The sequence below is a fragment of the Hetaerina americana genome, unplaced genomic scaffold, assembly GCF_022747635.1.
Source record: "Hetaerina americana unplaced genomic scaffold, ioHetAmer1.1.p SCAF_4, whole genome shotgun sequence".
Classification (NCBI taxonomy): Eukaryota; Metazoa; Arthropoda; class Insecta; order Odonata; family Calopterygidae; genus Hetaerina; species Hetaerina americana.
Window position 1 is genome coordinate 97,153,200 of NW_027286985.1, and position 16,111 is coordinate 97,169,310.

The 16,111-nt window shown below is 35.9% G+C and overlaps 1 protein-coding gene across 1 annotated transcript in view; it reads left to right on the top strand.

Annotated features, from left to right (window-relative positions):
- LOC139692538 (USP6 N-terminal-like protein) overlaps positions 1-16,111 on the top strand; it is a 33,719-nt gene that overhangs the window by 6,593 nt on the left and 11,015 nt on the right. Inside the window, exons 3-5 of the mRNA XM_071590762.1 lie at positions 5,948-6,090; positions 8,279-8,510; positions 14,927-15,206. Coding sequence (XP_071446863.1) covers positions 5,948-6,090; positions 8,279-8,510; positions 14,927-15,206 — 655 coding nt within the window. The remainder of the gene's footprint in view (positions 1-5,947; positions 6,091-8,278; positions 8,511-14,926; positions 15,207-16,111) is intronic.

Sequence of the window (16,111 nt, forward strand, 5' to 3'; positions counted from 1 at the left end):
TTCTCACAGATTGGCTGAAACAACTACCTAGTTGACTGGTCAAATCATCAAATTGATGAGTCATCCTCCGCACAGCCCTGATTTAGCGCCAAATGACTTCTTTTTATTCCTGTTTATCAAGAAAAAATTGCTTGACCAGCGTTTTTCAATGCCTAAAGAAGGCATTGATGCATTCAAAAACCATGTTTTGGAGGCACCTCAATGGTATTGGAAAAAGTGTTTTGAAAATTCGTTCGAGCGCATGCAAAAGTGTATTGATTATCATGGAGAATACTTCAAAAAACAACAAAGCCATTTTAAATTTACAAAATTACTGTTTTTTATTATTAGTTAAAAAGTATAAATTCAACCCTTGTGCATAAATTGAATGAAGCATTTTCTTGGTTACTAACAAATATTTTTTATTTATTTTTGTGCTGCCCTAACTCCACAGCATATCAAAGAGAGAGAAAAAGTGTTTAAAAATGCACAGAACCATTTGTCTTGTTGACTGCGGGCAAATAATGACTCCCAGGTTATGTGGGGGCTAACATCAATGGTAGTGCTATGTAATATCTGTACAGCACAAACATGAGGAAATACCCTCAAAAGGACGTGGAGCTATATGCCAAAATCATGAAAGCCATTTTAAAAGTAAATTCCTTCATCCCTGTGATAAAAGGCCCACTAGATGACACTCCTTAGATTATTCAAGCTAGGCAGAAATGATGTCACAATTGACTAGATTTCACTGACTACTATTGGTTTCAAGACAATTGAGAACAGTGATGTGGACAGTACGTAGTGGCTGGTAAATCATGAAGTCTCCTAGATTCATCAAATGCCTAGAAATGTTGCCCACTAGATACACCGTGAACTCCAAAGCATGAATGACCTCAGAAATATTCGAAGATCAGCTTCATGCCCTGGATGCTTAAATGGCATCTCCAAACAGGAAATTTCTGCTGCTTATTCATCAGTGTCCAGCCTATCCACCAAATGTACGGCTACTATTTTTCCTGCAAACTGTCTTAGTTAACTCCAACTACTGGATTTAGGTATAATTCACTCATTGAAGGAGCATAATTGAAGAATGATTGCATGGAAATTCATATCTCAGCATGTGGTGGAAAAGAAAGGCAATCAAATTGAATGCACTGGATGCCTTAAACTACATAACATGAAAGCCTTGGAAGCCAGTTAAAAATTCTGCTATACATTAAGAAGTCAGGATTTTACATTATTTTTTAATGGAAAAATTTCAGTTGAAGTTATTTTTATACGAGGGTCATCCGGAAAGTAGTACCCGTTCGTGAAATAAAGACACAAAAGTAAATATTAACAAACATAAAAAATTTTATTTGAAAGAGGATACTTTAAACTACTTCTCAACATAATCTCCAAGCAAATTAAGGCATTTGTCATAACGTGTGACAAGTTTCTGTATTCCTGCTGCATAGTCCTTCGCCGCCAGCTCATTGAGATACGCGAGGGACCCATCTTGCACAAATTTTTGCATAATGCAGATGGTGTTTAACAATTTCATGAACAATTGTTCGAGAAACATTGGGAAAATGCTCACAGATGTCATCAATTGTGACGCGCCGATCGTTCCTCACGAATTCGTCAACTGAGCTCACCAGTTGGTCTGTAATGACAGACGGTCTCCCCGAACGCTCATCGTCGTGTGTGTTCCCCCTCCCCATGTTGAAGTTGCGACACCACCGCCGAACAGACGACTCGTCCATTACATTGTCTCCATACACCTCCTTTAATTGGCGATGAATATCACATGGGCGAACGTTTCTTGCATTGAGGAATATAATCACTGCCCTCACTTCACAACTGGCGGCGTTCTCAATTTTTTTAAACATTGTAAACAATCACAGAAACAACACAGGCAATGCTAGCGTCACGCAACTTGGCTCAGAGAAGGCAGACAAGCCACTGAAGCTATCTGACCTCGTCCAGCGGCTACTCGCGTCGTCAGCACTTCATGCGGCACGAACGGGTACTACTTTCCGGATGACCCTTGTAAATTTTTTGGGTAGGTCATTTATATAAATGAGAAATAAAGTTGGACCCAACACTGACCCTTGAGGAACACCTTTTTCAACACCTAATGGTGAAGAGAGGAAGGTATTCCCATTCTTCTGGACAGCTATCCTTTGTTGCCGATTTTTGAGGTATTTTCCCAAGCATTGCTGTGCTTTGCCTCTAATACTCATTTGGTCACATTTGAACAAGAGTTTATCATGCTCAACCATATCAAATGCTCTGGACAAGTCAAAGAATACACCCATTACTTTCTGCTTGGAGTTAATTTGTTGAATGATGGTGTCAACTGCATTGAAAATTGCCTGCTCTGTTGACTTCCCTATTCTGAATCCAAATTGTTTTGGGGATAGCAGGTTATTACCTTCAAGGAATTCTATTAGCCTTTTATTAAACACATACTCAAATATTTTTTCTAGCTGGGGGATTATAGATATAAGCCGATTATTTCCCACATCATTTTTTCCCCTTGGTTTTTATAAATTGGTATTATCTTGGATACTTTGAAGGCATCAGGATATGTGCCTTCTCTCAGACTCTGATTTACAAGTAAGAGTAAGGGACTTAAAATGTCATCTATACAATTATGAATTATTTTCCTGATATACCATTTATATCAGTTGAGGCTTTCTTTCCTACTTTGGTAATGCATGAGCAAAGCTCTGAAATGCTGCATGGTTTTTATTTAAATATATATATATATATATATATATATATATATATATATATATATATATATATGTATATATATGTATATATATATATGTATATGTATGTATATATATATATATATATATATATATATATGTACATATATATACATATACATATATATATATATACATATACATATATATATATATATATACATACATATACATATATATATATACATATATATACATATATATATATATATATATACATATATATATGTACATATATATATATATACATATATATATATATATACATATATATATATATATATATATATATATATATATATATATATATATAATGGTGCTGGCAAGAAGTTGCATCCTTGTCGAACTCCTTTGTTTATTTTAGCTTTTATTTTCCTTCAGTTTTTCATTTGCATGGTTGTTACCTGATTCTTGTAGAGATGATGGATTATTCTTCTATCATTGTAGTCCATTCCAAGTGCTTCTATTATCTTGAACATTTGGTTCCATTCAACGTTGTCGAAGGCCTTCTCCAAGTCCACGAATACCACATGTAAGGGCTTATTTACGAGTCTCATTTTTTCAGCCATAACTCTCAAGCTGAGGAATGCCCCTCTTGCTCCTTGGTTTTTCCTGAATCCGAATTCGTTTTGCAAGAGGTTTCCTTCTACCTTTTCTTCTAATGAAGCCTGTAATAGTGAAAATTCTTCTTTTCCCACTATACATATTTTCCTTTTTACGTTTTTTCTCTGGGGTCCCTAAAAAAGTACAAAAAAGGTGTTTTACTGTAGTTGGATGTTACATTCTCGTCACCATTTACTTCAAACAATTCTTCAAACATAACTTTTGAAACATATATCTAAAAATGGTGCATGAATAATATATTAAGTTAGGAATCACTTTCTCTTCAGATCGTATGAGAATTTCCTATGGTCGTTACAAAACAGGCAAGTCATATTTGGCTTTTGACTACCCCATTTAACAGTGGTGGTTTTACTCATTCCCTGATTTGGCTTCCAATACATTTTTTTGCGTGTTTGATTGGAATAATGGCCTGAAACCCCCTTTGCAAATTACCATTGAAAAAGTAAAATTAGGAAAACACAAATTATACTCCAGAACTACGTTCTGTGCTATCTAAATTATTTTATTTGAAAGCAGATTTTGTGAAATGGGAGAGGACATTAGAGAGGGAGAGTCATTTTTAACTTCATGGTTAATTAAATGAGGAAGAGGAGTTGTTTAGTCTAGAGCCAAGCATGAGACATTAGTTGCACTGACAATGAGTGGGCAACAGTGCTCAACAGTTCTCAGTTTTAAAACATGCAGGGTGTTTTGCAATTTCGATAGGCTCTCAAATGACCCTGGGGTGTTACTTCTACTCTAATGAGGCAACTTTTGTCAGGAGGGCCATTGCTTGTGGTGTCAGGTGTAACACCTAAATATAGTTATCCAAGAGGAACCCCTGGAGCAGATTGCAAGCTGCCTACCCATAGTGGTCACAGCTGAACATAAATGGGTATGCCCTTTGCCAAATGCCCTGCATCTGTCAAGGGGTGGGGAAGGCATATGTATAAGCATGACTGGCAATAACTCATCCAATGCTGTGAGGGCAGCCTTACCAACGTGTGCTAAAGGGGGGAGACAGGTGCACCCTGATCAACGCTGCCAGTGGCCCCTCTGCTGGTGTTGACCTCTGAGGAATTGTGGCTAGCACCAAGGGAAGTTTGTGGGTCCAATTCCATTAATGTGTCATGAATGTACCTTATGAGGGAGGGTTTTAGTCTAATCCCTGACATCTATGCAGTCAAATTGCAGTGGTTTGCAGTAGTTGATGGACCATCTGTGCCACCTGTGGGCTGTGACATAATCAGGGTTACATGTAGGCATCTGAGCATCCTACATTTGTGGGGCATAAGAACCCATTGTGTACATGATTTGTATAAAAAGTATCAGGAAAATATTTGGAAAAATAATTTATTTCAGATATTGCTCAAAATTCTTCAAGTTACAATTATTAATCTTTAAATAGCTATGCTATGGGTGGTTGAAGATAAAACACTTATCAAGCCTTCCGTAGACCATCTGAGCTTTTTTAGCCCAATTTTTATATTTTACAAATATCATAGCTAATAGGATTTCCTCTTTGAATAATTACTCCTTGGGTTTTCTTTTCCCAAACTGCATTTCTCACTTTTTCTACTATCTTTTTCAAGTGCAAAATGAAAACCAAGGGAAGGAAACAACAAATGGCAGAGAATTGTTTCCCTGGGTCACTCCTTTCCATTTATGTCAGTCATGATTAATGTTTGATTGTGATAATTCAATGTTCTATTTTACGCTAAGATTCTTAACCAGACGACTGGGTAATGGACGTAATGTTGTGATGCTCTTGAAGTGAATATTTTTCATCCACTGCCAGTGTCTGTTAGCAGCTTGCAAACAGTTTTTTTCCCAATTAATGCCTAACATCGGAAAAGTGTCAATTGTTCCCGGCTCAACCTTGTGGAAATTCATTTTAATTAAATGAAGAATGCAATGTATCTTTCCACTGTCCTTTATTTGCGTACAACCGGTTTCAGCGCTCAAGCGTCATCATCAGGTATGTTGAAAGCAGTTGATTGCAAATAAAGGCCAGTGGAAAGATACATTGTATTCTTCATTTAATTAAATATCGGAAAAGTTTATTTATTCAGGAGGAATGGTGATTCTTCAGTCTTCCTCAATGCCTGCAATTGAGATTGTTTTATTATCTGAAGCTGGAAGTGCATGTTTTAAATGAGTTATATAGAAATGAAGAAATTAATGATATAAAATCAAGATTTGATCATGATTAACCATGGAATCAATTTACTTCGATTAACAAAAAAAACTTGATAAACATATACTGCCACATAATAAAATTTGACCCATCATTAGTGGCTTTTTTCTTTCAAACCTTTTAGAAATGGTCAGTATGGGTGATGCAAAAAGACAAACACTCCAAATTCAACCCCATGACTTTCATGTTGAGTTTGTGTAAATGATAAAAGTGCATTAGCAAATATGACTGAACTGTTTGATGCCATAATACCCTTCATAAAGTATTTGTGACATTCTCATGATGCAATTCATTTCATATGAACACAGAATAGAATAAACAAATTCTCCTCGTATGTAATTATAACTGTTAATTGATGTACTGATGTCATCGTGCAAGTTGTTATAGTGATGCTAATCCATTTCAGGCCCTTCTGTTACGAGCAGCTGAGGAAAGGTCAAGTATTGTGGCACGATACCGTCATGGTCGAGAACCCGGTGCTCAGATTGATCCATGGGAAGATCCTGCTTTTGAGATATACCATGCCACTGATAGATATGGATTCATCCAGTGAGTATTCCCATTCCTTTGATAAAAGTTTTGTCCACGTGAGAAAAGATGTGCAACATTACTGGAGTAGAAAACACGCGTACAATTATGTGTGGTCAGTAATGAAGCATGTAAAAGTGGAGATTCTTCTTTTTCGTGCAATTGGTATTTTCAAAATTCAGAAAATACCATAGGTTGGGTCCAGTTTGAATATCTTTTTCTGGAAATTTTTGAAATTGAAAAAAACAAGTCTAAGAATGTATTTTTTCATACATAGATGGCAGCACCTGTTTGCCTCATAATATTAAAATTTCAATTCACATACTTCAATGACCAGTGACATTTATCTCATATCTTTTGTATAGCTTGTATTCGAGGATTGTTTTAAAGGTTCTCGGAATCACCACCAGATGTCAATGCTAGCACAAGTTTCCCACAAAGTAATTGGTAATCCATGATGACCAAACCCGTAACGCATCATTGCTCTGAGAAGAAATCTGTGGTGAGGATGCCTCTCTAATGTTATTCCTCTGTAGTGATATATTAAAGATGGAAAATATTGAGACTCGAGCAGTGATTAAACACTTCTTAAAGGTATGAAAGCAAAGGAAATTCATGCCGACTTTCAGAATCCTCTGAGGGATTCTACACCTTCATATTCAACTGTTGCCAAGTGGACAAACGAATTAAAGTTTGGTTGGGACAGCTTAGATGATGATCCGCATAGTGGTCAGCCAAAATGTGCCATTACCCCAGGAATAATAGCAAAAGTGCATAAGGTTTTCATAGAGGATCACCAACTGAAAGTACAAGAAATCGCTGAAGCTGTAGGGATGTTATCTGAATTGGTATATCATATTTAAACAGTGGAATTGGATATGAGAAAATTATCTGTTAGATGAGTGTCATGACTCTTGACACAGGATCAAAAATGCATCAGAATGTAAATTTTCAAAAAATGTTTGACCACTTTTAAAAGCAACCAACAAGATTTTCTATGCTGGTTTGTGACCACAGATGAACCTTGGGTCCACTACTATAGACAAAACAGTAGTCAAAGCAGTGGAAACATGTTCATTCACCACCACCAAAGAAAGCAAAGGTAATACAGTCAGCTGAAAAGGTGATGGCTTCAGTTTTCTGGGATATAGAAGGTATTCTGCTGTTAGATTATTTTCCCACTGGTTAAACAATGCCTTGACAATACTGTGCTAACCTCCTGGACCAACTACAGTAAAAGACACACAAGTGAAGGACAGGTTAGGCAGGGAAGAGAGTCATCTTTTATCAAGACAATGCATGTCCACACACAAGTGTCATCATGGAAAAAATACGTGAACTAAGATTCTTATTGTCGCCACACCAGCCTTATCCCCCCTGATTTGGCTCCATCAGATTTCCATCTCTTCCCCATGCTAAAAATGTTCCTTGGTGGATGGAGTTTCTCCTCAAACAGCCATAGTATACAGGTATTTTGCAGGCCCGAAGGAAACTAATTTTTGATGTGAGATCAAGATTTGGAATATCGCTATACCCAAGTGCATTCGTGTACAGGGAGAAAATAATAAAAAGTTTTTGCTTAGATAATTCGTTTATTTATATTCTATTCTGTAAACTTTCCAAATTACCCTCTTATAATATGCAAACATATATTTTTATTTATGTGGAAAGTTGGGAAGATTCTACATACATTGTGAACAGCTGTTGCAAAATTCGCTAGTCTTGGATTGTTAACTTAAAAGTGTATAATTTTTTCTGATAAATTGCCCATGCAAAATTCGATTCTCTCAGATTAATTCTTTGAGTAAAAATTTTTAAAGTGTATTTAGTTCATTTTTTTTAATCCAGGGTTCATTTTGCCTTAGGTCATATCTCTACCTGGTAGCCACGAGCCACCACTTGGGTGTTTGGCAGGAAATGATTACACCCTAGGCATGCAACATAAAACATAACTATTTCCTAACTTTTAATTACGATATACATGTAATTTTGTGAAATAATTTGGGGAATGTGGATAAATTTAAGTACAATTACATGCAGTACAGTATCTAAGTCAGTACTGATGGCTCTTTGCAGAATGATGAAAATTTACCTTAAGTTGAATGTTAAGCAGAAGTATTAAATACAGTTTTTCAAATGTGGTATTCAGTTTCCTGAATGTTATTATTTATATCATGCCAAAGTGTTTTTTTTTGTCTTCCATCACCAGTGACAAGCGTCTACCAAAGACAATTGATCCTCAAGAAGCAAAGAAGAGGGATTTGGAAATGGAACGGGTTAAAAAATGGCTCAAAATGCTGTCCTCATGGGATTCTCCCTCAACAACAGCGAAACTTAAAAGAAGAATATATAAAGGCATCCCAGAAAAGTTGAGGGGACGCGTTTGGGCTCAAATGCTTGGCCTTGCTAAGTTACGGGATGAGCAAAATGGAAAATATGAGGTAAGGAAGTGTTGTATTTGAGCCAGGTGTACATTTGATCATGTGACAAAGGTAGAATTGAGAATTATCACTAAAAGATTGGATAGTATTGAACACAAGCATCAAATGAAACTCAGTGTGGGCTGATAAATAGGATATCATTACTTGATGTAAAAGGAATAGTGAGAACATTTATAGATAATATAGAATTTTAAAAAAATGAGAATTTAGAAGCTTATGGATTCTTATGTTGGACCTTGGTTAAATTGTGCAGGCACTTATTTTGTTTATCTTGTTTTGATTTATAAGAATATGCATCTTTCAAATTTTATCTGTACATTTCATTTATATGGAACTACATTGTGTGAGTGGTGTAACCTTATTATACCAAATACATCACTGATGTAATGTGGAATGTAGGAATTCACTGGAAGGGCTGAGGGCAATGGGATGAGGATGGAGGGAAGGTTATCTATTATTGCTGGTGATTATCAACAAAAATGTGGAAATATTAAGGGTGGACTTGAATTAGGAATAAAACTGGACACGTGAGGTTACTAAGTCACGTTTGAAGATGGTCGAGCAACAGTTTGTCAAACAGCCAAGAAAATGCTTTAATTTGTCAGTGCTTTACAAAGGCAACCTGGAATGCATTGCATGAAGTGTAATCACATGATAGCCAAAGTAATGAAATTCTCTAGATGTAGAAAGGCTAAATTAAAAATAAGGTTTGAGGAACTGAACTATGAGTAGTGGAGCAGATGACGTTATTATGCAGTATTTTAAAGGAAAATGGCCATGGTTATGAGGGATGGTAAAATGAAAACCGAACACCTGCTGCAACAACCAGTTACGCAACAACAAGGACAAAACCCAACAACTGCTTGCGCCTGTGAGTTGTCAGTATGAAGTTCTCCTACCAAAGCGGTAGCCGTAAGAGTATACAAAAAGCTAGCTTCTAGCAGACTGTGTGTTATGGCAGTTATTAGGTTTTCATTTCACTGCCCCTAGTATGAGGAGCTTAGGAAAAGAATTGTGTTGTAACAAATTATTCCCAATACAGGAATTCTAGGCAAGTATTCTTCAATTATAGACTGTCAGAAAAGATTAGTAAACGACTTCAATATGAGATGTGAACATTGTATCGATCTGGAACCTGGTCTTTTAAGCCAGAAGGTGAATGAAGATATAGAGACTTTAGAGATGTGAATATGGAGGAGAATGGGGAGAGTGAGCCAGGCAGATAGGAAGGCTGGTTTGACATGTATGATGGGGAAAGAAGTAGCTAGGTGGAATTGGAAGAAGGCAGAGAATGTGGGTGGAGACCATGGTGAGGAGTGAAATGAGGAAGATATTGATGGAAAGGTAATGTTGCATGAGGGGGGTAGAGAGGAAGGAAGGGAGAAAGCTTGTTTTGGATGGCATGAAGGCAGGTAGAAGGGGAAATAAAGGAGGGACATGTGAAGAGAAAGTCAATTTGAGAGGCGTAAGTGCTTGGAGACCATCTGGAACATACAGTCTTTAAAAGGCACTTTATCTATGATTTTGGTGGCAATGCAGAGAGTTCATATGTGGTTGAAGGTAGGAAAAATTTAATCACAAAATCATTTTCTTTGAGGATCATGTTGTTAGCTGCTGCATGTGCCTTATTACATATGGAAGAAAAATCCATCTTCATTTATTGAGATTTGATGCGAAAGGGTTATGCCTCATGTAAAACAAGTGAAAGTTTTTATTAATCCCCTCTAATGCAAGAGGGGAAAACACATTTTTTTCATTTGATTCCTTTCCTTACCTCTTGCTCTTTTTAATACTGTGTTTACCATCACTGGTTAATATTGTCTAATTTTGTCTAATTACAGTTTTAACCTCATTCAGCATTAGCTAAATTAATCTCAAATGTCATTTGAAATTTTAAATATTTATTTAAGTGTTATCTTTAACATTGTAACTTAGGTATTATGGATCTCGAATATAAATTCATCACATTCAATAAATTTCATTATGAATACAAGTTTCACATGTACAGTAGAAGGTTTCCCGTGGAAATTTGTTTGGGCATAAAAAATTACAAGTCATGTTATAGCCACTTTAACCTGCAACAATATGATACTTTGTAAATGTCCAACCACTGTCATCATCATCTTCTGGATCTCCACCACTTGGCATGGCAGGCAGGCTTACCATTTGACCCTGCCCTTCGTCTGATCCTTTGTTGCGTTATAACTATTCCCATCCCTGGTTCCATCCAACTTTTGCCATCTCCTCCCTCCTCTTCTCTTTTCCTCTTCCACTCTTCCCTCAGGTGCTCTTTTTGAAATAACCTCTCACTTTGTTGTGTTTCCTTTCCAGTTTCCATTTCTCCTCTGAATCGCATGGAGTAGCAATCCCCTTCTCTCTCTCTTCCTGTCTTTCACAGCACCTCCTCATTCTTCACCCTGCCCTCCCATGTTATTCTTTCCAACCTCCTACTAGTCCACATTTCAAATGCCTCAATCATCTCTCCCATTTTTTCTCAAGCTCCTCCTGCATTGCATATCCCATACATCATGACACTTCACATGTATGTACATTAACACATCTATATTTACTTCCTCAGCTCCAGTTCAAGGGGACTTCAGAGGAACCTTTGAATTAGATTGAATGCCTTCTTTGCCTTGGCTATTCTCGTTCTAATTTCTACAATATTCTTCGGGTTTTCATTTAATAAGATCAAATTCTTTGTCCAGGTCAACAAAACACAGACTAAATCTGTTTCCTCTTTCTTTATACCATTTTCCAAAGCACAAGAGATGCCATTGGGGCCTTAAAAGCCCTTATGTGGCATCCCTCGTGCCCCTTCCACTTCTAAATTCAAATATTCTCTTCTTCCTCTTCTCTTCATTTTTTTTCCATGATTCCTACCAGTCTATGATAAATGACAAAAAGCAATATTTTGCACTCAATCAGTGAAGACGAAAATGACTCAAGCCGGCCCCAGTGGCGGTGGCGTAAGGTCCTCGCCTAACAACCCATAAGTTGCAGGTTCGATTCCCACTTAGGGGATTTATTCTGTAGGGCTTGGTTGTATGTAATTGTCTTCAATTTAAAGTCTGTAATGTAAGGGTTAGGTGGAAGAAGAGACCATAAGTCTCAACCTCACCCCAATTAAGTTGATAAATAAACAAATCATTTGGCCATAAGCCGATGTCATAAAGGTTATTACACAGTTCTACCACAGACACTGTAACTAGAGACCAAGACAACTTATAAAATATAAATATTATATATAATTTTAACAATAAAATTATTTATATCCTGTGTTCTCCAACTTACTTGAACTAGTAATGTATTATAAATTGCTGAGCTTCCTAAGTAAATTCAGTGTCCTCTCAGATTCTTTATTTAGTGTCATGAAAAAAAATCAACTGAAACTGCTGTAAATTAATTCATTCGTGATATCACTTGAACTTAAAAAGAATAATGTAATTGGTGTTTTCTATGACTTTAAAAAGGCTCATGACTCCATTGTTCCTATAGCATTACTGAGGATTCTTGAGAAAAATGGCATCTCTGGGATAGCCAACCAATTGGTGAAATCTTTTTTAAGAGGAAGATCACAAATAGTGAAATCGTACTCATCTGAATCAAAATCATTTACAAACTCATCCCTTGATGATCGAGAGAGGTGTTCCTCAAGGTTCTACTATACTGAATCCCCTACTTTTCCTTTTATATATCAATAACCTCCGTAATTATTTTGTCGATTGATCAATGTATATGTATACCAATGGCACAATGTACCTAACCTCCTCCAAACCTTAAAGGGTAACATTGACACCCCTAAGTAAACAGTGTGTAGACAACTTTGTTTTTATTAACAATGAGAAAACGACATTTATTCAATCTCATCTCCACGAAAGGAAAATCACAGCCTCTCCTCTTTTGAAGATTAATGAGCCATGTATTAAGGGTCTATTGTAATAATGTTTCTAGGGATACATATTCATGACTCCCTATCCTGGGAAGCCCATGTGGATCAACTATGCCCTAAAGTTGCCGCTTAATGCTCCCTCCTGAGAAAAATAGTTAACCTGGTTGACACTTCTACTGCTCACTCAGTCTATTATGCATTTATTCACAGTAGCCTGAAATATGGCATTGCTGTGTGGAGGCACGCATATCATTCCATGCGCCTCATTAGACTACAGAAATGGGTCGTAAAAATCCTAGGAAAAGTTTCAAGGGCTAGAAGTTATAGACCAAACTTAAAAAGATTTAGCATTCTAACTCTTCCCTGTATGTATATATTTCATACTATAATCTTTGTGCAGCAAAACAAAGCCATGTTCACTCTGAAAACCAAAACCAATGCCGATGTACATAGGTATAGCACAAGACGTTGTAATGACCTTAGAATAACTGTCCACAACTCTCATCCATGTTTGCTAAGAACCTTGGATATGCTGGTGTCAAATTCTTTAAAGCAGTACCTAGGAAATTAAAGGAAATAAATAATTTTTTTAAGTCTAAATTATATCAATTCATTTGTGAGCATCAATGCTATACAGTTGATGAATTCGTGTTCCTTTCTTTAGGCAAATGATTTTAATCATAAATAACTCAACGAAAATATTCCTGTTACTGCTCCAGGTTCTTGTTTTGGTTTTTTTCTGTAAATTTATATTTTTATGCTGAGAATATGCTGACTAGTATCCATGCTGTTGCATCTGCAAAGAATATGAGCAGACAATGTGACACGTTCCATGCGTGTTAAAAACATGTCTTATAGGAACTAATAAAGATAATTATTATTATACCCTAATTATTGGGACATTTAAAGAACTCTATTGGGATTTCGTCTGTTTTAGTCATTTTCTTGGTCTTAGTGTCATTTGTTGCTTTTCTAATTTCATATTTTAATATTTTAGGACCGTTCTCATCTAATAATATCACCTCTTCCTCTTCCTTATTCGATTCCTTAGGTTTTTCTCTTGCTAGATACAAATCCTCCCATGTACTCTTTCCCCAGTTTCATGACCTGACATTCATTATATATCATTTTTCTGTTTTTGTCTTGATCTTCTCCTATTGTACTCTTCCTTCTTTTGTTCCCTGTAAACTTTCTCACCTTTAAGTGGAGGAAATCATATGATCCTTTCCTTTCCATATCCTTAATATCATCACAGTCCTGTTCAAGCCATATTTACTTAGCCTTTTGCATTTCTCTCCTTAATTCATCATTTAGTTTCCTGTATATAACTTATTTGTCGAATATCATTCTCGTTCAATATATCTGAGCACTTCAAAATTGAGTAGTGATCAATGATACATTAAAATATATTTTGACTCAAAATGTTGATATTGTCTGTGAAGCCATTACAATAGCTTTAAGTAATACATTTTAGTAGTTTATTAATGCGATTGTCATGAATAAAAGAAGAATATTCGTTATGTTTCACACATTTTATTCAGTACTACCAGTTTGAGCGCATAGCACAATCTTCAGGTACCTAAAGATGACTCCAATTTGTGGATACTAATTGTACCAAATAAAAAGTGCATGGATAATACCTGATATTCTTCTTTCATTCAAGATGAATTTCCACATAGTGAAACCTGAAACCATCTAGTGTAATTCTGTTTTTACGGTTGATCAGCCAAAAATTGCGATTGAAAAAATCCAGTTTGCACACAATCACAAGTCATTTCAAAGAAATGAAGAATCAAAAGTGGCATCTACCTTTTTAATTTTCATAAAAACAGTTAAAATTGTCTTCTGGGTAAGAAATTATTTTATTCACTACACATTTCCTTTAATTCGAGGTTTTTTCAGCGGAGAATGAAAATTTAAAATGTGAGAGAAAATTCTGAATTTAATTTTCTTTTTCTTTTATGGAGTTTTTTTTCTCGTATGTAGGTTCTAATCTCAAGTGAAACCTAAATGGGTTTCACTTTAGTATGTTGTACAATTATAATTCTTCTTGCTGCATAATAGTTGTTGCTATAATCTTAATGAATTACTTAAATGTATTCAGGTTTTTTGTTAGGAGGAAACTGAATTTGTGCAACCTTTTACAGTTTTCTCTGAACCAATAAATTTGTTCTGGACATGTCTGAAGGGTGTTTGAAGTTTGAAATTTTTTGAAGGTAATGTTGACTTCTGAGGATGTCAATGGTTTAACCGAAGAAGTATTTCCATTAGAATTTGGATCATTATCCTCCTCAAAATATGTGATAATTTTAACTGGCTCTGCAGCTAACTCCAAAAGGCTTGGTTGACATAACACACTTAAAACTGTGAATTTTGGTTCAATGGTCATGTGACTGCCTGCACCTCTACTGTCTCTGGATTCTAATGTTGTATTCCTCCACACACAATATATTTTGGCTATGCTCTACTCTGAGATTATATATTATGATGTTCTAACTGAGACGTTTTCTTTACCAATCCCCAGATTATGAGAGAGAGAGCGTGGAAATGGTCTCCGGATATAAGGCAGATAGATCTTGATGTCAACCGTACTTATCGAGATCATATCATGTTTCGTGAGCGGTATGGACTGAAACAGCAGGCTCTCTTCAATATCCTTGGTGCATACTCAATATACAATCTGGAGATAGGCTATTGCCAGGGTATGTCTCAGATAGCTGCCCTTCTCCTTATGTATTTTAACGAGGAGGATGCTTTCTGGGCATTATCGGTGCTTGTTGCTGACAGTCGTTATGGAATGCATGGTAAGTCTTACTTCCCTGAAAGAATATAGTAAAATAAACTAGTAATAGCTGCTTGTATGTATGTACATGAAGTGGTTATCTTTCAATGTTGTGTTATTTGTTGTTGGCAACTTCATGCTCTATTATTTAAGTGTATCATAAAATTTAACAATGGGTTGATTCTTTGATTCCTAAATTCTAGACCAAGGTTTGAGAATCAGGATTGAATTCTTCAAAGGTTTGCAATCATTTATAATTCTAGGATGCATTCTGAGTCTCACACCTGAGGGTCCATTTTACAATAATTGTATTTACTTCAAATAAATAGATGGCCCATAAGCCAAATGGTTGTGGATTTGTTTCATGCCATAGGGATTAGTGTTTTGATGAATTTTCAGAAAAGTTCAAGAGATTTTTTGAAAAATACGTGAAAAAACAGCAGTGGCGCGAATAGATATTAAATATATATCTATAAATGTCATCAGTAAATTTGTTCTACTATAATTCATGTTTGTTATGAAATGATAAGTAAATCTTTCGTTTTTTAAATGAGCATACTTACTTGAATAGCAGGTAATGCCTTGTAAGGCAGTCAGTTGTGCCGATTAGATCATAATTACCATGGGTGATATAAAATAAAATTTGAGCAAACATTCACCCCAGAATAAAATGTGTATTTCCCTTCCGCAAGCTTATTTAGGTGGCATGGCATGGTTTATTACACTGTGGCGTAATCATGTGCATCAATAAATGGATGTTAGAATCAAAATAGTCCGGGTGGGTTTCGGGAAGTAGTGTGATAAGGAATGAAAGAGGGCGGGCCGGGAAGGGCTTAGTATCTGTATCTGTTATTCCAGTGCCTAATTCTTTCAGTTGAGCACCTTATTGAAGTATAATATTTATGTATCTTTTATCTAGTGCTTCAA